Source organism: Chenopodium quinoa, unplaced genomic scaffold (genome assembly GCF_001683475.1).
Source record: "Chenopodium quinoa cultivar QQ74 unplaced genomic scaffold, ASM168347v1, whole genome shotgun sequence".
NCBI lineage: Eukaryota > Viridiplantae > Streptophyta > Magnoliopsida > Caryophyllales > Amaranthaceae > Chenopodium > Chenopodium quinoa.
In genome coordinates, this window is record NW_018742493.1 from 356,536 (window position 1) to 376,566 (window position 20,031).

General features: G+C 37.7%; 3 protein-coding genes across 4 annotated transcripts; 1 reads left to right on the forward strand and 2 right to left on the reverse strand.

Annotated features, from left to right (window-relative positions):
• Positions 1–1,425: 1,425 nt before the first annotated feature.
• On the forward strand, positions 1,426–4,521 carry LOC110719818. Its single transcript, XM_021898801.1, has 3 exons — positions 1,426–1,999; positions 2,115–2,212; positions 3,997–4,521. The coding sequence occupies exons 1-3, from the start codon at positions 1,426–1,428 to the stop codon at positions 4,519–4,521; spliced, it is 1,197 nt and encodes a 398-aa protein (XP_021754493.1).
• A 3,609-nt stretch (positions 4,522–8,130) lies between these two features.
• Positions 8,131–11,705, reverse strand: LOC110719860. 2 transcript variants are annotated; one of them, XM_021898840.1, is made up of 3 exons: positions 9,116–11,701; positions 8,654–9,008; positions 8,131–8,567 (listed from the first exon to the last, which is right to left on the reverse strand). In XM_021898840.1, the coding sequence occupies exons 1-3, from the start codon at positions 9,131–9,133 to the stop codon at positions 8,527–8,529; spliced, it is 414 nt and encodes a 137-aa protein (XP_021754532.1). In that variant the 5' UTR covers positions 9,134–11,701; the 3' UTR covers positions 8,131–8,526. The 2 variants fall into 2 exon arrangements, 1 of the variants encoding a protein (XP_021754532.1); XR_002511177.1 differs by lacking the exon at positions 8,131–8,567 and having other exon boundaries at positions 8,659–9,008; positions 9,116–11,705.
• A 1,023-nt stretch (positions 11,706–12,728) lies between these two features.
• Positions 12,729–19,757, reverse strand: LOC110719861 (putative hydrolase C777.06c). The gene is made up of 12 exons (XM_021898841.1): positions 19,360–19,757; positions 18,145–18,278; positions 17,934–18,046; positions 16,418–16,459; positions 15,021–15,076; positions 14,839–14,915; positions 13,954–14,073; positions 13,792–13,868; positions 13,616–13,679; positions 13,424–13,474; positions 13,291–13,339; positions 12,729–13,089 (listed from the first exon to the last, which is right to left on the reverse strand). Exons 1-12 carry the CDS (start codon positions 19,526–19,528, stop codon positions 12,971–12,973), a joined length of 1,071 nt encoding a protein of 356 aa, XP_021754533.1. The 5' UTR covers positions 19,529–19,757; the 3' UTR covers positions 12,729–12,970.
• Positions 19,758–20,031: the final 274 nt, after the last annotated feature.

Genomic DNA, 20,031 nt, shown 5'->3' on the forward strand with positions numbered 1-20,031 from the left:
CTTCTCCTTCCTCTATGCAGTTCTCTGAATCTCTTCTCCTTCTCTCTCCTCTCCTTCTTTCCTCTTTCTCGCCTCCTTCTTCTCTGAATTCTTTCCCCTCCTTCTCACCCTCCTTCATTCTCACACCAACGTGGAAGACCACCGTACCAACACCACCGTGATTTTATTTTTTTTCCCCTCCTTTTCGCCGCAACCAACACCACCGTACCACCACTATGCCCAATGTCGATCTTGGTGGTTTTTTAGGCCAAATTCGACCATTAAAAGCCTAGATCTAGACTTTTAATGGCCGAATTTGGCCTTGTTAAACCGTTCTCGTGGTTAAATTCGACCCCATTTCAATTAATAAGGTATGTTTTGTTATTTAATTTTTCGATTTGCGATTTTTTTTCTTTGTTTTTTTTATTTTTTATTTTTTGCGTGTAAAGTGGTTTTGTGTGCGTTTGTGGTGTGTGGGTTGGTGGTGGGTGGCGATTTTTGGAGGTGGTGGGTTTTTTTGGTGGTTTCGTGGGTTTGATGGCGTGGGTTTGGGTGGTAGATCTGGGTAGTTTTGGGTTTTTTTGGGTGGTTTCGGGTTTTTTGGGGTAGTTTCCGGTTTGGGTGGTGGTTGTGGGGTGGTGTGGATTGGTGGTACGGGTTAGGGGGACTGGTGGGTTAAGGTGGGTGGTGTGGGTTGGTGGTACGGTTTTGGGGGAGGGGGGTAGGGGGGCAGTGGTGGTGTGGAGAGTTAGGGAGTGGGGTGAGGTGGGTTGGTGGTGGTGTGGGTGGGTAGTCAGGGGGGCAGGGGTAGGGTGGGCTGGTGGTGTTGTGGGTGGGTAGGGGGTAGTTAGGGGGGTAGGGGGGCAGGAAGTGGGGTGGGCTGGTGGTGGTGTGGGTGGGAAGGGGGGTGGCGCTGGGTGTGGGAATGGGTGGGGTGGTCTGGGCAGGGTGGGGTGAGGGGGGTAGGGGGGCAGTGGTGGTGTGGAGAGTTAATGATTCTTCCGACGGAATTTTCCGTCGGAATATTCCTCTTCCGACGGAAAATTCCGTCGGAATATACCACTTCCGATGGAAAATTCCGTCGGAATCCAATCCATCTTTGACGGAAATTTCCGTCGGAAAGTTGCGACGGACTTTCAATTAAAGTCAAAACGGCGTCGACAGATTTAGATCCGTCGGAAATTCCGTCGGAATCACCTCTTCCGACGGAATTTCCGCCGGAAAAGGCCGAATTTCCGACAATGGGTGCTCCGACAGACTACTTCCGACGGAAGGCTTGATTCCGACGGAATTTCCTGTGTTTCCGACGAGAAAATTCCGTCGAAATCCAGCTGTTTTCTTGTAGTGGATTCTTGCCAGAGAATTGGCAACATCTCGCGGCGGCATGAGATGCCCTAAACAGGTATTCTAGAAGTTGAAATTTTTGATGTTTCGGGTGTTGATTATATGGGTCCTTTTCCCTCTTCAAAAGGGAATCGTTATATTCTTGTCGCCGTTGATTATGTTTCTAAGTGGGTAGAAGCCATTGCCACTCCTACCAATGATTCCAAAGTGGTTCACAAATTATTTAAGAAAATTATCTTTCCTAGATTTGGGGTCCCTAGAGCCATTATTAGTGATGGAGGATCTCACTTTCATGAAAAGAAGTTAGATACCCTTCTCAAAAAGTACGGAGTCTACCATAGGACAGGTTTAGCCTACCATCCCCAAACTAGTAGGCAAGTAGAGGTTTCTAATCGTGAAATTAAAGCTATTCTGCAAAAAGTGGTAGCAAAGTCTAGGAAAGATTGGAGTGATAAGTTAGATGACACCCTTTGGGCATATAGAACTGCATTTAAGACCCCTATTGGTACTTCTCCCTATAAACTAGTGTACGGGAAAGCAAGTCACCTCCCAGTGGAATTAGAGTACAAGGCTTATTGGGCAATCAAAGAGCTTAATTTAGATGCTAAGTTAGCAGGAGAGAAACGGTTACTTCAACTTAACCTGTTAGATGAGTTTAGGTTGCAGGCCTATGATAGTGCACGTGTCTATAAAGAGAAAACCAAGAAATGACATGACAAGATGATCCTTCCGAGAGAATTCAAAGAGGGTGATAAGGTTTTGTTATTCAATTCTAGACTTACTGTTCCCAGGAAAGTTAAAGTCAAGGTGGTCAAGTCCTTTCACTGATAAAAGGACAAATAAATTCGGTTCTGTTGAATTATATGATGATCACGGTGGTTTCTTTAAGGTAAATGGTCAACGATTGAAATTGTATCACGACGGGGCTACGATAGGTGCAGTTGAATTACTACACCTAACCAATCCCTCCTCATCTTGATTAACATATAGTAAGACGGTCGTGCGGGACCTTGATAAACCAGCGCTTTGCGAGAGGCAACCCGTATTTTTCTTTTTTTTTTCCTTTAATCTTTTATTTTATTTTTTTACTTTTTTTTTTTGGAGAGGACGAGAGAGGGAACTAACGTATTTTAGAGTATTTTTACGTAGGTTGGAGAACAAAGAGTTAGCCAAAAATTTGAGAAAATAAGAAAAGTTGACATACGAAAATTTCAGCCTCGCGCCCGACCGGGCGCGGGAGAATTATGAATACGTCAAAAATTCGCCCGACCGGGCGCGAGAGTACGTTGTAATTTTGGTAAAAAGTCGCCTGACCGGGCACGAGAGAAAGAATTTTTTTTATATATAACTCGCCCGATCGGGCGAACATCCGCCCGACCGGGCGCGAGAATGTACTCCCATAAAGAATCAAGATCGCCCGACCGGGCGAGAGGTCGCCCGGCCGGGCGCACCTCTATTTCTCCGGATTCACTTTCTTTTCTCCTTTCTTTCTTCCTTCTTACTCTTTCCTCCATTGCTTTCTCTCTCTAAAACTCCATTTTTCTCTAACTTCTCTCTACGTTTTTTCCTTCATCCCCCATCCAAATCTCAAGTTTTTCCCATCATTATACTCCCCTCTTCATCCCTTACATTCCTATACTGATATTATTACTTTTGAAGGGTTCAACAATCACAATTTTGCCATGTTCAAGAGACAAAGAAGCGTTCGCGGTTCGGGGTCGGGTTCGGGTTCGAGCCAAGGAGTTCAGTACGATCCGGAGCTCCAACTTCCGGATTTGTGGCCAACCATTCGGATTTACTACATCCGATCAGCGTGACCGTTTGATAAATCTCGCCGGACGTGAGGTAATTTCTTCCCGGTGGTTACACCGGGACACTCTTAAGAAATTAGGCTTGTATGATCATGTTAAACAATTCATGGCTGATATAGGTATGCGAAAATTTGTTGATATGTACTACCCGACATATAGGGAGTTGACATGTGAATTTCTTTCATCCCTTAATGTAGTACAATCTAGGAATGGTCCAATTTTACATTTTCGATTAAACAACAGAAACATTAGTTTAAATTATGTAGAATTTGCCGAACTGTTTGAACTGGATTCCTCTCTCCCTACCCATGTTCAAGAGATGGAGTGAAGAGTATAAGGCAAATGATATTTATTTTTCTCTAACGGGCAAAAATTGCCCTAATTCGCAGCATGCCAGTACTCTTCCATTCCATCACCCCGTCCCTAAAATTTTTCACAGATTTTCAAGGACCTGTTTTCTAGGACGTCACGAACCCCACAATGCTCAAACTAACGAATTAGATATCCTAGGGCATTATGTTTTTGGTTATGGACGATTGAACATCGCCCGTTATATTATTCATCACCTGAGTAGGCACGCCAATGCCTGTAGCAACAACGCTAAAACCCCCATTCACATAAACCTGGGTTTAGTGAGTCTAAGTATGCAGGGATTACTAATTGTGGGGGGGAATCTCAGATAAACCTGTCATACATGCAATTTTTAAACTGGATTAAAACCAGTCGTAACCAAGTTTCAGAGTGGTTAGTCAGAGTCGACAGGGAGTACATCCCTGTTTTCCCCCTCCCTAACCCTGAGTTGACAGCCTTTCCCCCTGGGTAAGAGTCGTATACCTACGAAATTCTACTTGCTCACGCACAGGGTTTGTCCCAGCATCCACCACGTGCCTCACCTCGTCCACCATCACCTCCACAGTCTCACTATGAGGCACCACCACCTCCACCTCAGGTACCTCGACCCCGACCCACACCAGACTCCGAGACTATTTGGGATCTACAGAGTATAGGTCAGGCCATAGGCATGGTAGAGCAGTCCCAAGGTGACCTTAGGCAGATGGTTGGCTCTATTGACCAACGATTAGGGTATGTTGAGAGGAACCAAGGTAGAGCCCTTTTTCCTATGTATGATGATTATGCTCGTCGGGGTGCTATTCCCGATGATGTTGTTTACCCTGACTGGTACCAGCCACCACCTCAGGGATATATGGATCCCGCCTCCCATGGTATTTACACTGATTATTCCACATTTGCCGGTTATGGTCGAGACTTTCCCTTTGGAGGGTTAGGGGGGGATGTTCACCCTAACTATTTTGGTGGTAGTTCTTCTGGTGGTGCAAGTGGCAGTGGCGATGAGTCTGGCCAGATGGATGAGGATGGTGATGATTAGTCGCGCTAGGCTAATTCCCGAGTCAATGAGGACATTGTCTGATTCTGGCTTGGGGGAGATTTTGGATGTAGGTATTTTTTTCTTTTCTTTATTTTATTTTATTTTATTTTTGTGTGTGTTTTAGTATATTTTTTATTGCTTTCTAGGGTATATTTACTGCTTTGAAAAAAAAATACAAAAATACGAACTAATGAATGATAAATCATGCTTCCTTGTGCCCCATACATGAAAATGGTTTTGATTCTTGGTATATGATGATGACTATTGTGGATAGGTTAGCCATGATTTGATGTTTGATTGCTTTGATGTCTTAACATGAGTCAATTTTGTCCAACTGCTTGTGAATATAGTGCTTGACTAGTTGATTTGGTTAGGAATGTGTTTTAGTTCCTAGTATGTCAATGAAGTTGAGTATTGCTTTATAACTTTGAGTAGTGTTTGTATGACTCATTATTATGCACAATGAGGAGGACGAAGGCATTTGTTCTTTTAGGTGGCCTTCAGATGATTTTAGATACATTTGTTCCCTTCTTGCTACCCATGTTGTTGCCTTGACTGTTTATTGTTTATTAACCACATTACAAGCCTATTTTGCCCCATTGGTTACTAGTCCCAAGCTTGTCTTGGGGGAGCTATTAGTGAGTGAGGTGAGGGAGTTTGTAGTGTGCATATTCATTTGCACAGTTTTGGGCGGGCTTGAGAAGTTTTTATATGTTCTTATTTTTATAGATTGGAATAAATATTGAAAAACTGTTGTTCAAAGTGAAAAATTCCAAGTGAGTACAAAAAAAAAAAAAAAAAAAAAAGAGCAAAAGAAAAAAATTGTTTTGATGTTCAAGTGCTTAAATGAAGGTGGCTTGAAAAGAAAAGAAAAAAAAAAAGAGAAAAAAATCAAAAGAAAAAAAAAAGAGTTCAAGGTTTGTTGATCACTCAAATTCTATAATATCATATTTGAATGAGTGAAATTGTAAGTGTTGGGAATTTTTATTATAATTGAATGTTTGGTCAATTTTTGGTAGAGTTGAGTTGTATTGGAGATGATTTGGTCATTATTTAATTTTGACCTTAGTTTTATTTATTAGGATTGGCTCCCCTAAGCATGGCTTTACTCTCACAATTTCCCAAATTTATCCAACCTTTTACCCTAACCTTACGTTACAAGCTTTAAAGACCTTCCGACCTTTGTGCATAGAGTTGTATGGATGTGAAATTAGTTGTTTATGAATGCAAAGACCTTTGTGCATAGACCTTTGACATATTCCGAGTCGACTACTAGGTTGAGTGTTTGTTTTCTTAAACACACGAGTGTTATGAGTTTGGGAGGGCATTGTTCACATTAAAAGGGGTGGTTGGAGAGCGATCGAGTACATCTTTTACTCGCCACATAAATGAGAGTTGAGTGAGTGAGTACTAGTCTTGAATTCTATATGCTCTTGTGGTTTGCTCTATTTGACAATTGTTTGGAAGGATGAGTAGTTAGATGGATTTGATTGGTTAATTTTGATGCATATTTGTTGGATTTGCCCTGAATCGGTTATGCTTGGTTTTAATTGATTTTTGGGGTGAAGAATGTTTTATTTATTCATTGATGAGATCTTTGCTTAGGGACAAGCAAAGGTTTGGCTAGGGGGAGTTTGATGTATTCATTATATATAGTATTTTATCCCCGTCCCGTGATCATAGTTAGGAGTATTTTTGGCTCTTTAGAGCCAAATTTATTACTAATATGCGTTTTCTAGTGTTTTTGTAGTTGTGGAATTATTCTACAGGAAACTGCAGATTTCGAACATTTTCCGGCACTTAGTGGAGCCACCGTGAGCATTGGAGATGAGACGCATTTCTATGATCGTATTTCGAAGCCCAGGACCGTATTTGAGGAATCAATTTAGTGATTAAGGGCTCGATGAAGTGAATAGGAGCTCAGGCAAGTTGGACCTATGAAGAAGTTTAGTTTTGGGCCAAGAAGTGTGAAGCCCAATTGAAAAGAAGAAGAAAAGGCCTGCCCAAGCATCCGCCCGACCGGGTAAAGGCTCGCCCGAAGGCGCGCCCGGCCGGGCGAGTGAGAAGACCATAGGGCGAAGGTTCGCCCGGATGCGCGCTCGACCGGGCGCGAGCTACGCACTTAAGATCAAAAAGGCGCGCCCGGCCGGGCTCTGCCTCGCCCGACCGGGCGCGTGATTTATTAAGATATTTTAATTTATTTTGTATTTTTCTTTATTGAGATTTAGTTGTTTAGTATAAATACGTTTTTAGCTTATTTTTGTGTTTTACGCTTTTCATTATCCATTACTCCGTTTTCTTGATTCTAGATTTAGTTTTTAAGCTTGTTCTTGATACTATTATTCTCTCTACACTCCTTGATTTATGCAATTCATTATTTCCTTTAATTTTGGTAACGATTTCTTCCCTCTTTACTTTCAGCAATTTAATTGCTTTGATTTAATCATGTCTTGTTTAATTATTATGTTTAGCTTAATTTTATTTATGAGTGAGTAGACTTATTTCTAGAGTTGTGGGGATCCATGAATAATACGAAGGGGTAATTTATTATCATTTATTATTGATGATTGGTTAATTTCCTATTGATTGATTTAATGCTATGCAATTAGATTTGGCCTGGTTTAATTGTATAAGTCATGCAATATTGATTCGAGATTCGACAGATGAGAATTGATGTTTAGGCTTAGTTTCAATAGGCATGTTAATCAATTAATGGTTAGGTCGAGATTCGAGAGATGAGATTTAATACCAGTAGATTAATTACGTGATTATAATACGTAGCGACAACCCTTTATAATCTGGTTAATTTATGCATTGATATTAGATCGTATGTTTTACCCTGGAGTATTATTTATTGGTGAACCTATACCCTAGATCTTTTTAATATTGATTGTTCCACTATTTCATTTGCTTAGTTCGTTATTAGTTTGATTCCCTCAAACGCAAATTTGGTTACTTAATAATTAGATTATAATTGTTGATTAGGAATAGAAGAACGATGTTTCCCTGTGGATTCGACCCTACTTTCCTATCTACTTTAGTTAAAGGACTTAGGAACTATTTTTGATTAGGTGATACGACTTGAGCCTGTCACACGACCACGAGGCCAGCTGCTAGCGCGCCCTCCTGGTGGTGCTGCTGCCGGCGAGTGCTGGTGGTGGTGGCCACTGGCCGGTGGGCAGCTGTGGTGGTGGCCGGCGGTGGTGGTGTGTGTGTGAGTGTTGATGAACCAAAAATAAAATAACGGGGAAGGGAAATATAAGAGAAAATAAGAGGAGAGAGAAAGAGAGTGTTACCTTGGATATTTTCCGCCTTGGGCAAAGTTTAATTTACCCATGTGATGGGTATTTATACTCCCTTTCTAAAACCCTCATAGACTTAAATTCTCTTTTTACCCTTAATGATCCCTTTCCTATTCAAATTAGTATCTTGACTTTCCTTAAATATCATTGACTTTAAAATTTCCTTTTATAAAATAATATGCCCCAAAGTTTCCACATTATGAAATAAAATATTTTCAAGATTGTTAAATAATTAAAAATAAACTTTAAATTAAAATAATTCTTTTTAAATTAATGAAACGCTATAAATAATTCATTTCGAATTATTTAAATACTTTAAGAAATACTTATTTAAGTTAGAATACATATAAAAATACGGGATATTACACCATTTCTCTTGATCAGGTACATGGGATATGTTTCCGCTATAGGCTTGTTTGTACTTAGCCACATTGAACCATTCACTCACATAATCTGCTGGATCCTTGCCTTCATGTAAGATAGTTTTGATTCCATGTTTGCATGGAATTCCGCTCAATTGTCATCTCCCACATGCACATGTTCCACCAGCTAAAGACACTGGTAACTTTGCTCGTCCATCATGAATCTCATAAGTACCTTCACCAGAAGGGTATGCTTGACAAACTCTGGTATCCTTAGTTAGTACCCTGATCCTGTTCCTTATGTTCGGACAGATTTCGTCTTGCCACTGGTCTGCTAGGTGTTATCTAGTAGAATGTCTAACCATTGTTATTCTCTTAACACCTGCAGATATTACATAGAAAATAAAAGGTAATTATTGGCTTGCATTTTCTAATGTACAACAACAACAAAAATAACTACACACTTGCCTTTTAGTAGAGTCAAAATTGGATAAGTTCGGTCCACCCCAGTAGTACTATTGAAGCTTTCCACAAAATTATTTGTGCTCTCATCACTTTTCAAAGTGAGGTCAAACTTCCACCTTGTCCATCGCTCTAGTGGGCCTACATCTTTAAACCATTTCACTGCCCCTAAACCACCATGTTTTTGAAGCTGAACCATTGCCTTCCTAAATGAGTAGTCTGAGTACGCATTTGTAACACTCCAAAATAGTTTTTGCATGAGTAATCCGGGGTAGTGTTTCTTGAAGTTTTTACATAAGTTCTTAGCACAATACCTTCTAGGCACCTTTGGCCAAATTGAGTCCAAAGATGGGTCTACACCCTGTATAACATAAATTAAAACAAAGAAAGTAAAACAAACATTGCAAACATTAGCAAAAAAAACGAAGTAAAACAAACTAAGTAAATTAAATAGCATAGAGTTGTAACCTTTTGTCGATCAGACATTATAGTTCAATCTTCACTCCCTGTAGCAGTGAGTATTTGCTTTAGATGGTTAAAGAACCAACTCCAGCTTGTCTTATTTTTAGAATCAACAACTGCTACAACAACTGGAAAAATCTCATTGTTACCGTCCAAGAAAACGACAGACAATAAGATACCCCCGAAGTTTCCCTTCAAGTGACATTCGTCTACTCTAACTAACCCTCTACATCCGCTTATCAACCCCTTGAACTGTGAAACAAAGCTTATAAAAATTGATGAATATTGTAGAGATCTTTCAAGACTAGGAACATTAGTCCAACAGCAAAAAGCCATTGACCTAGGGTTGCTCCCCTTTAATAGTTCACAATACCGAGGCAAATTAGTGTAAGATTCATCATGCCCCTCTCGTATGATCTTCATTGATGTTCCCTTCTCTTATAAATGGTATATGTGCACATCAAACCATATCTTTCCCAAAGTAGAGCATTTAAGGCCTTTCCCTTAATGTCCGTGTTAGCTCTTATGTCCTCAAGAAGCTTATTAGCAGTCCATTCATAGTTACACACGGGGTTGTTTACTAAGTTAAGGTCACAAGTATGGCCTTTTCTCAACTTCTTGATGGCCCATGTGTGTCCATCACTTAGCAAAGCTGCATGAACCCTCCAGTTGCACCTTTGATCAGCACACTCTGTAGTATATCTTAGGTTGTCTGCCTTGTTCACAACCAGAGCAAATCCCTCTTGGATACAAAAATCTCTTAAAGCATCCTTGAAATGATCTTTGTCTACAAAAAACTGCCACTATTTCAACCTGATTTTACCAAACTCTGCCTCCTCAAATACCTCCCTTTTCCTGTACAACCTACTCATGTAAGAATCATCATCAATAACCCATTCATTTGTCCTATATGGTTCCCATCCACCATCTACATAAATTTGATTCAAGAGTTCATTGATATCACCCTCTTCATACTCTATTTCATCATCATCAGATTCAGTTTCTACATCAGAACCTTTGTCAGGTTGGTAATCACCTTCACTATCTGTACCACTACTATCAGATAAAGCCCCACTCACATTTGACACCCCAACATCATCATCTAGCCTAACCCTAGTCTTTTTTCTAGTCCTAAATGATGGTCGTTCCTCTTGAACTTCATTGGCTTCAGTGTTTGGTTGAGGTGGAACCCATAACCCCTTGAATTTAAGGGTAGATTTTGAGATTTTTTTACCATGAGGGATTGAAGAAGGCTTAAGAATATTGTTTGGTTTAGTAGCGGCAGCATGACCAACACTAGGACCTGTTTGGGTGACACCTGAAGTTGGAGGGTTGATTAAGGATTGTTGTGTGGTTGGGGGGGGGGGGCTAGAAGCCATAAGCCTAGGGCTTCTTCTTGGGCTTGACAAAGTAAGGATTTGACTTTGTTCAGGAGATTGAATTTTAGATAGTCCATGAGAGAAGGGGTGGAGATAGATTACCAGAATTTTGTTCTTCAAGCTTACCCCTCTTACCCCCCCTAACTGGCAGTTTAGTTATTGGTGGTTTAGGTAGTGCTGCTAAACCACTTACATTTGATCCATTCAACCTTACTTTTTCAGCCAAGGTCCAAATGAAATTAGGTTGCTTCAAACAACCAATCCATATATCTATCCTTCTAGATTCAACTACCTCAAACATGGTCATTAGTGTTTTATCTTCAGTAAGTGCATGACTCTTCCCATTGGAACAATAACTTAACACAGGAAAAGTAGGGAGTTCATACCCAAAAGAATTAAATTTTTCAACCATATCATTCACTACATCTATCAGCAAACATTCATCTATATCAGCAACCATAACATCAACAGAGTTATCCATGAAATGCATTTTCAACACCCTTTCACCCATCCTCCAGATCAAAAACATGGGGCACAAATGTATAATCATTAACCAACATATCTAAATACACAATTGACCCAAGCCCTATCTTACTTAATCAACATTTACCAGCTGTATTTAAAAAAAACAAAACCCTAGAATCAATTGTTACATCATCAATGAACATTTTGCCCAAATATATGTAAAACAACAAAGAATTGCTCTAAATTTCAGAATTTAATGTGAAATAACCTGTCTTAGAAGCCGAAATTTTCGATGTTAGGTGAAATTCGCGCAGCCACCACGACCCCACCTCGCAACCAAAACGCAACCCACAACACGAGTTCCACGAAATTCAACCACGAACGCTCATCAATGAAGATCCCTCATCAAATTCTTAGTTTGATTTCAATCGTAAATTTCTGGGCACTACATAAGGGTTTTGATTTTCGTTTGAGTGTTGATGAAACAAAGTAGAAGAGGAGTTTGATCAGTGTAAGGGAATTGGAAGGACTTTTTTTATTTTAATCGTTGTTTTTTTTTTCTATTTTAATTAGCAACGACAACTAACAGACCTTAACGTCTGTTACTTATTGCTAATGACATAGGTTATTTTTAATTAAAAATAGTGAGGTGGAGGGCATAGCTTAGACGTTTAAAAAACCGTGGGCACAACTTAAAAACCGAAGAAGTCTAGGGGTATAGTTTAGAAAAACCCTTCTTAATTTTATCTCAAAAAAATAAAATAAATCTCAAATTTTTTTGAAGAGTGGGTCTTCAGGCTAGCTAATGGTCATTTTTACCTTGCCCTTGTGGAGTGTGGACTATCAGCACGATAGTAGTAGTTGCTTGGCCTATTATACCTGTACTAATTGGACCGACCTGGGCCCTAAAAATGCAGTCTCTCATTTTTCTTGAATAATCTCTCACTCTCACATACTCCGTATTTCATCCGTTTCTCAATAGATGATTAGCTTAATATTTTAATAGATGCTGGGTTAATCTCATTGCATAGTTTCAAAATATGAATTTGATGAAAATGCAAAGTTACTATGTACGTATTGTAGTAAAAAAGAAACAGAGCATATAATAAGAAACAGAGGAAGTAATAGATATGACACGAAAAAATTATGTAGACAAGTTTACAATCAAAGCGTCAATTAATTTGGCTAGCTTTGGATATGGTTGGTGATTATCGTGTCTATGAAATACCCATCAATATCATTTAGAAGGAATGTGATGTTATATTACAACCAAGTTTCACCAAACAAGACAAACATCATCTGAAGCCTCAACATCTACCTACTACCATTATTTTCTATTTATAGCTCAAGATTAGACTTATTGTCAACTCAATTATTCCATATTCTTCATAGATCATGACCTTTCATGCTTTTGCAATTTACAAGACCAAAAAAATGGGATGAAAAACAACTCTTCTGATTTGATTCCTGCAAAATTGCCCACAATTGTATGAAATGATAATAATCTGAATGATGATTGCATTCCTTATACTATGATCCATCATGTTTGACATGATTTATCAGGATGTACTCTATCCAGAAATAATTGTCGCGTCATCTCAGTAGTGTACCTTAGTTGAACTTTCCATACATCCTAAATACTCTGCAACATGTAACTATTGAATATGGCCAAAGAGAGCACAAAGTGTACTCTGCATATGCCGCTTTCCAGCCTCGCTTTCCCTGTGCCACCACCGGGCAGTCAGCAGTGAAAATTTAAAACAAAAAACAGCTGGGAAGTACAATGAGAACAATGTTCTCAGTCTTATATTATATTTCTGGTAAAAGGTACAAATCATACAATATAATCTGTTACAACCTATGCAACATGTGCAGCTGAATTGACCAACCACACTTTTCCTGGAGCCCATATGCAATTTGCATTGATTTGAATATAAGGTATCAATCTTGTTGGATAAATAATTGTGAACACTTCAGTATAATCTGGAGAGATGGAAACCTGCAAGGGAAAGGGAGACTAGAGATCTATAGGCACGCGAAGTCCATCATAACTCAATTGTACATCAAGTCTTTCTGTATCCTTCAAACCCAACAGCTGTGCGTTTATTTCTTCGTGATCCATTAAGTGCATCATGCCTTCAAATCAGTAGCAAAAGAAAATAGAGGGATAAATCAGCATTATTGTTCATTACAGTGCAGTTTCCAATATCTCAGATAGGATTGGATAGTTGAAACGATGAAGGAAACATTAAACAAAGTAATGGGATAGTACAATCGGATTGAAGACAAGTCTTCATCGAAAATTGAGCTATGTGTACATAATAGCTCAAAACATACCAGTGAAAAGTGTTCTCTTGGGTTGGATTTTTCGAACTTCATCCAACGCCTGCAAGAAGAATATAAAGAAAGAATGAAAATCAAATAATCTGGGACAAAACAGAATGGAATGAACAGTAGAACTAGAGCCTACCCTTGGCAGTCCAAAATGGGTCGGAGTAGACCGTTCAGGTTTCAAAGCATCCTAAGTCGGATTAGCAAAGCATATTAAGAGCCAACCAAAATTAGAGAAAATTGTAGATAGAGAGGAACCATGCAAGTAAGAAGCAACCAAACAGAAAAGAAAAAGATGAGGAGAAAGAAAGAGGGGGGGGGGGGGTAGTACCATAATTAGGAGATCACAATCCTTCAAGAGCGGATAAGTTTCATCTGGAATATCACTGACGTCACTGCAAACAATTACAAAAGTCCATTGGAGTATAGGTGAACATCTACAGAATGCTACATAAATGTCGTAAGGTGACAGCCAGGATCTTAAACAGAATCATTTGAACAAAATACCTTATGTAGCAAATGTTGCCAAAACGAAAACCGAGAGAACGATAGCCTTCACCATGCCACACAGGTAACGGAGTAATCTGAAACCATAAATACTACTTAGCCATGAGCCCATGACATGAAGAACATGAAAGAGGAGAAGCATGCAGTTGTTATTCCACAGACCTTCAGATCGTTCACAATAAAAGGCTCCTCCTGAATGATATGGAACTGTAACTCAGAGACAGCAGCACCTTCTAAAACCACACTAGTATCGACCAGATAGTAATGGGTTTTCTTCATCACCTGAATTATTTTAATTGCTATAGTCATCTCAATACATATTAAATGGCACATTTCAGTGCAAGAAGGAGCCACATATAATACTATCAAGGGTCACAAATTTCACAATCTGAATTGGTAAATGGCACCTACTCTAAGCATGCCACTTGATCTTGTCAATCAATGAACAGCATAGACAACGAGTGAAAACAAATGACGAGGAGATAAGATGCATCAAGACCTATGAAACTAGACAACCAAGCTTTTAACTTGCTATTCAGCTAAATGGATTCCCCAGCATTATAATATCACTTTTTTTGTGAGAGAAGCCTATAAATTTAAGCCAGCCACAAAGTGGCGTCTTTTGTAAATAAAGTTCTGAATTTGAATAACAGCATTACTTCAGGACAGATGATTTTTTTTTTTTTTTTTTTGAAACATTGAAACCAAATGTCTTTGTCCTCTTTTGCCCCCCCCCCCCTCCCCTCCTCTCTTTTTCCTGAAGGATGTTCAATAAAGCTGAAGTTGGAAAGCACCAAAAAATGAGTAGATTATCACACATGAGTAAAGATGGATTAAATAACACATCATATGCATAAGTAGTGGTTACACAACAGTTCAAAGAACATTAATTTTAGATTATCATCCCATTTAACAGAAAGAACTAAAAACCTTAAGTTTTAATTTATATAATTTCAAGTTTAGCTTGAGTACACATATATTTATGCAAGAGCATTTATATTTATAAAGCACAAACACTAATGTAAGAAATTAAATGTGGGTATAGACCTCAAAATCACGCCTTGCGACATATATTGGAATGTGGGGCTGAACATTATTTGTCCAGTCTCGAAGATCATCAAGACCTAAACCAAAAGACAAAAAGAAGGCTTGGGCTGGTGAGCTGAAAGGTAATAACTATCAGGGGAGTCAAGTGAAAATCAAATATTAGAAGTGTTCATGTCAGAGACCTCCAATAGCATCAGCATGAGAATGAGTAATAATAACCGCATCAAGTGTTCTTATCCTGGCAGAAATGCAACTAGTCATGAAAGGGAAAAATAGACACTGGCAGATACATGACTAAGAAAACCCATTACCAAATATTCATGATTTACTTATATACGACCATTATCTCTACTGAAGGTAGATGAAACAACATAACTTCTGCGGAAACAATAACTCTATGAAAAATCACATGAGCACTAACATGGTAATTTTACAATTTCTTTCCACCCCTCAAAAAGAAGACAAACTTTAAATTTAAAAATCCCATTGTAGTAATGCATGCAAGTACATCATATTTCCCTCAAAGAAAAAAAAAAAAAAAAAAAAAAAAAAATGAAGATGCATCATATGCACTATACTTGTTGCATTTTAAAGAGTGTGCATATCTTCTTCTTCTTCTTTTATTTTTTATTTTTATCAACATAGTTATTACTGGATTCTCAAATTGAGCCTAATTAAAATAAGTGATAACTGCTAAAGAGAGTAAGGTAATGATACAATTGTTATAAAGGGTCTTTAAGTGAAGCCATACCACGCCCTTATGAGGGGTTGGGATAACGTGATAATGTTTACAGATAGAGGAGTACATTGTAAGTTGTGTCATTGTGTGCCAAGTCCAACGCTAATGAGACAGTATGCATCTTAATAAACATAACTTCATATCAGAAATAATAAATTAACATACCTAGTAAAAAAAAAAAGGGAATAAAGAAAATTCCTGCCCTTCTCTAATAATACCTCATGTATAAGTTATAAAATTTCCCAGCCTCCTTTCCCTATGTTTCCTAGTTACAAAAAGCCTCCATGTGTCAGGCAGCAATTTTATGAAAATTTGGCATTATATTGGGTCATAGTGAAGTATCAACTGTCCACATCCATGTTGAGATATCGAAGTATTCGACACACACAAGTACTAAGGTGAAATAGAGTACCCAAGTAACATAGCCCTCGTATCTTATCCTTCAATTGATTAAATTGCAATGTAGATTAGAGTGACTACAATAAACAAGTATTCATATATCTTTTAAAGATGTGTCTGAACTACATCTCCCATATTCCTTATCATAAATGTCATAATTGAAATTGATTTGCAGGTCAAGACTAAAACACAACTATAAAGATCCTAAGAGTCTAAGACAATTTGATGCATCAACTTGCTCAAGAGTGAAGCATCAAAATTTTAATATCAAAGTGACACTTACAATGTCAACCTTTTCTCTATAAATCTTTTACTTCCAGAAAAAGTAAAAATGACATACATTAATAAATAGATACTTCAGAAATATTTAGAAATGAGATTGCTTAAAGATGCTAAGGAGCATTGATCAATATGTAGTGAAGCTACTGCAGCATTGCTTACCCATAGGTAGGAAACCAGCGGAGAGCACTATGGTAGAAAAACCTGCATAAAATTCAAGAAGCTCTTCAATGAATATAGTAAAATTACATGGAAAAATTGGTGAATGATATACTTGCTCTTATCTAGTAAATATAGTCAAAATGACCACAATATCCAAAAGTCTTAAAATGAAAACTGGCACTACTCAGTAGCAAACATAATTGTTGAACATCTGCAGAATTTTAACTCATCACATGAAACATTTAAGTAACAAAAGCTTCTTCATGACCAAATAATGAGCAAGAGCATTACAACATACCCCCCCCCCCCCCCCTACCAAAAAAAAAAAAAAAAAAAAAAAAAACCCATGAGCTTCCAATCTGAATTGCATGTAAGAACTATACCCAGCATGAAAAATATCCCTATATCACCATAAGACTCCTGAATGCACTGTGATCATAAATTCATAATGTTTCAAGTGCTGCTTTCCCAATTTTCTCTAAAAGTAACTGACATCAAAATCAGTTTGGTTATAATGTTCCTGAAAGCAAAAGGTCCACAACCAGCTCAACGGAAATTCTAGAAATTACAGAACAACAATAAATGACTTCCTAGGTTCAAAATCCAGAAATTTTATGGATTATCAGATTATTCCACAGAAACATGAATGAAACATTTGAACCACAATAAGAGCAATATAAATATCGTTGGTCCATCACTGATGAAGTGCCTCAAATGACAAACTCATAGGCACATCAAGCACCATGATCAAGAGTCACCAATGTGGCTATGTGCAAATACTTGTGTAACTATGTAGCAAGAGTAAGGGTGTGTTATATTCACCTAATTTTCACTAATCTAAACTTATTAAAGCTTATTTTAGTGGTAATTTGAACTTGGGTAACCCTTATCAACTCTTATCAGAACTTATATTTCTTAAACTTATCTTATTTGAACTTACGAGACCTGAAATAAGTGAAAACAAGGTGAACATAATAGGGCCTAACACAGAAAATAAATTGGGAATGGCATTTAAGAGAAGCAGCTACACAATAATCAAGAATCTACAACGGAAAATTAAACACTATTGGCAACACAAGACCATATTGCTGAAAATGCAAATTCGAAAGCTAAATAAGAGTTTTCTAGGTCAATAAAAAAACAGCATTATGACCTGTAAGATGCAGCTCTTAGACTAAAGACACAGCATGTTGTAGCCAGAAGTTGGTTCACTAACACATTCAACAGAAAACGAGAAAGCAAAGAAATCACCCAGGCTGACAGGTAATAGCTGCCTCCACTTTTGGGCCTACATTTTGTGTTCCATGTTCTACTGTATAGGAAATTCAAAACATACATGCAAATTAGTCTCCTTCACTCCCCAGCACCCCACTATGTGTGTCATACAATGTTCTTAACATCCTTATAACCATCCAGTCCTATCCTCTGGGGGCTTCAAAATACTGCTAAGATTTCTCCTATGATTGACATTTCAATAAAAATCTGGAAATTAAAAATTAGGAAGAAGCAAACTTACTTTCCTGCATCAATAAGAATATTACGCATCCCAGAAGCTCCATTGTAACGGATCAGGATGCTTGTATTGAGTCTTCTATTTTTACTATTTGGATCTGCTGCTTTCTTGCATACCTAGAAAAGTAATAGAGGACATAAATTTCATTCTTCTTAGATCAATAGCATAATGATGGAATATTTCGTATCATGGCATTTTAGAGAGATGTTCATACCGGACAATTTTTGAAAGGATCAGTTAAGCAGCTAACACGTGGGATGCCCTCACTTGTTCCTGTTCCCACAAATATTATCTCAGACTGTTCTCCTGGGGGGGTTACAAGACTGTTGCTTGTAGATTCTACAGGAACTGAAGATATAACTCATATAAGCATTTACCAAACCACCTTCAACAGATTCTATTATGTCTATTAGCAAGCAACATCTAGCTTATGTTCACTTCTAATAATTATAAGTTCAACTAAAATTGATTGATTGATTGATTCATCCAAACAAGCATACATAAAACAAATTTAAGCATGAAATTTCAGAACAATGAAAGATGAAAATAAGAGCAGTAAAGCACTCGTTAAGTCGTTATAAAAAAACGTACCAACATCACAAATACATGTGAAAGACTTTTTTTAGGCGTATGAATATCAAAACCTTCTTTACAGAGAACTTCCTGATATTATAATCCATTTGGTAACTCTTCTGATTCGCTTCTAATCTCTCATTTGATGTGACTAACCCAATCGTCCATTCGTCCCTCACTACTTTCAAGATTAATCCACTATCCATACTGAACAAGAAAAGTAGTTGTGACTCACAAGCCTTCAAGCTACAAATTTCTTAGTCATCATACAGGCAACTACCCGCTCATCAAACTCCCTATCACTCATCATCAGAACCTTTAAAACTTTGAGCATTATGTCAAGAGTCTAACTCTTCAAAATCTATGAAACTCTTAATCATATTTTCTTGGCATGAATCCAAAAACCTCACCCTGCCCCCTTTTAGTAGTACTCATGATTATGGTTTCAATTAACATAAATCAAATGGCACCCAATTTTCAGGATCATCATCCTCCTTCTCACAAAATTTAGTGCACTGGCATTAATTTTCTTTTCAAACCCTATATAAACAAGACAATCACACCAATCAATAATCACATATCAGATACAAGTAAAGGAGATACTTTTAAGCCACTATTTCAATCAAACATTCAATAAACATGTACATGTAACCAATTGGCTCAACATTTGCTATCTAATCTACTGCTCGATTCACCTATCTATTGATACAGCAAATTTCTAGCACTTATATATATATACTAATATTACTCATAAATTAAGTGCATTATTGCTATATAACTAAAAGAAAAAAAAAATGAAAATTACAGAACATAAAAAATGAAAAATTAAAAAAAGGGAAGTTTAATTAAGACATACCAGAATGTATAGAAACTTGAAAACTTCGTCTAAGGAGATGATGGAAAGACAACCCATTTCTGGGAAATGAAACTGGGAATCCAGAGAGAGAAAGTTTGAATCTTTGATTTGCAAAATTGCTTAAACTATAGGGTACTGGACGAACTGTGCCCAGAAATAATGCTGCCATTTTTCGATATCAATAATTCAATTCAATAGACAAATGAAAAATGCCCAGGAAAATTGAAATGGGGTAAGAATTTCTTAAAGATCAAAAATTTAATTGGTAGTGGAAAACCCAGAGAAATTGGCTCCCTTTAATGCTTCTTTCTGTATGCAGTTATTGTCAATTGCTTTCTTCTTGTCAAAAAAAAAAATAAAAAAAAAATAATTGTCAATTGCTGTATTTTTCACTTTTTCTAATTTGGTCCCAGGTGTGCGGACTGTGGAGCACTGGAGCGAGCTAGACGACTTCGCTCAAGAGTCAATCATGATTTACTCCGAATGATTTACAATTTGCTTTATACGAGCTTGGTCCGGACTCCCGATTAGTAATTATCAATAGACATCTTTATTATGAACTAGTAATGAAGTATTTTGTTACTAGATTAAAATAAATTAGTATGTAATCTTCCTTATGAGGAGAATTCTAAATACTCATTTGAAATACATAAGTTAGGTTATAAATATTAC

What these genes read in the sequence shown, in the direction of transcription:
- LOC110719818 (XM_021898801.1), top strand. Translation starts at nt 1,426, where the DNA reads ATGGGTCCTTTTCCCTCTTCAAAAGGGAATCGTTATATTCTTGTCGCC. An exon ending in TAGGTTGCAGGCCTATGATA is followed by an intron (nt 2,000 to 2,114) that starts GTGCACGTGTCT and finishes TACTGTTCCCAG; the next exon opens with GAAAGTTAAAGTCAAGGTGG. An exon ending in ATCACGGTGGTTTCTTTAAG is followed by an intron (nt 2,213 to 3,996) that starts GTAAATGGTCAA and finishes GCTCACGCACAG; the next exon opens with GGTTTGTCCCAGCATCCACC.
- LOC110719860 (XM_021898840.1), bottom strand. An exon ending in AATTTTGACTCTACTAAAAG is followed by an intron (nt 8,568 to 8,653) that starts GCAAGTGTGTAG and finishes TAATATCTGCAG; the next exon opens with GTGTTAAGAGAATAACAATG.
- LOC110719861 (XM_021898841.1), bottom strand. Translation starts at nt 19,528, where the DNA reads ATGGCAGCATTATTTCTGGGCACAGTTCGTCCAGTACCCTATAGTTTA. An exon ending in ATCCTTTCAAAAATTGTCCG is followed by an intron (nt 18,047 to 18,144) that starts GTATGAACATCT and finishes TTACTTTTCTAG; the next exon opens with GTATGCAAGAAAGCAGCAGA. An exon ending in CCCATTTTGGACTGCCAAGG is followed by an intron (nt 13,340 to 13,423) that starts GTAGGCTCTAGT and finishes TTCTTCTTGCAG; the next exon opens with GCGTTGGATGAAGTTCGAAA.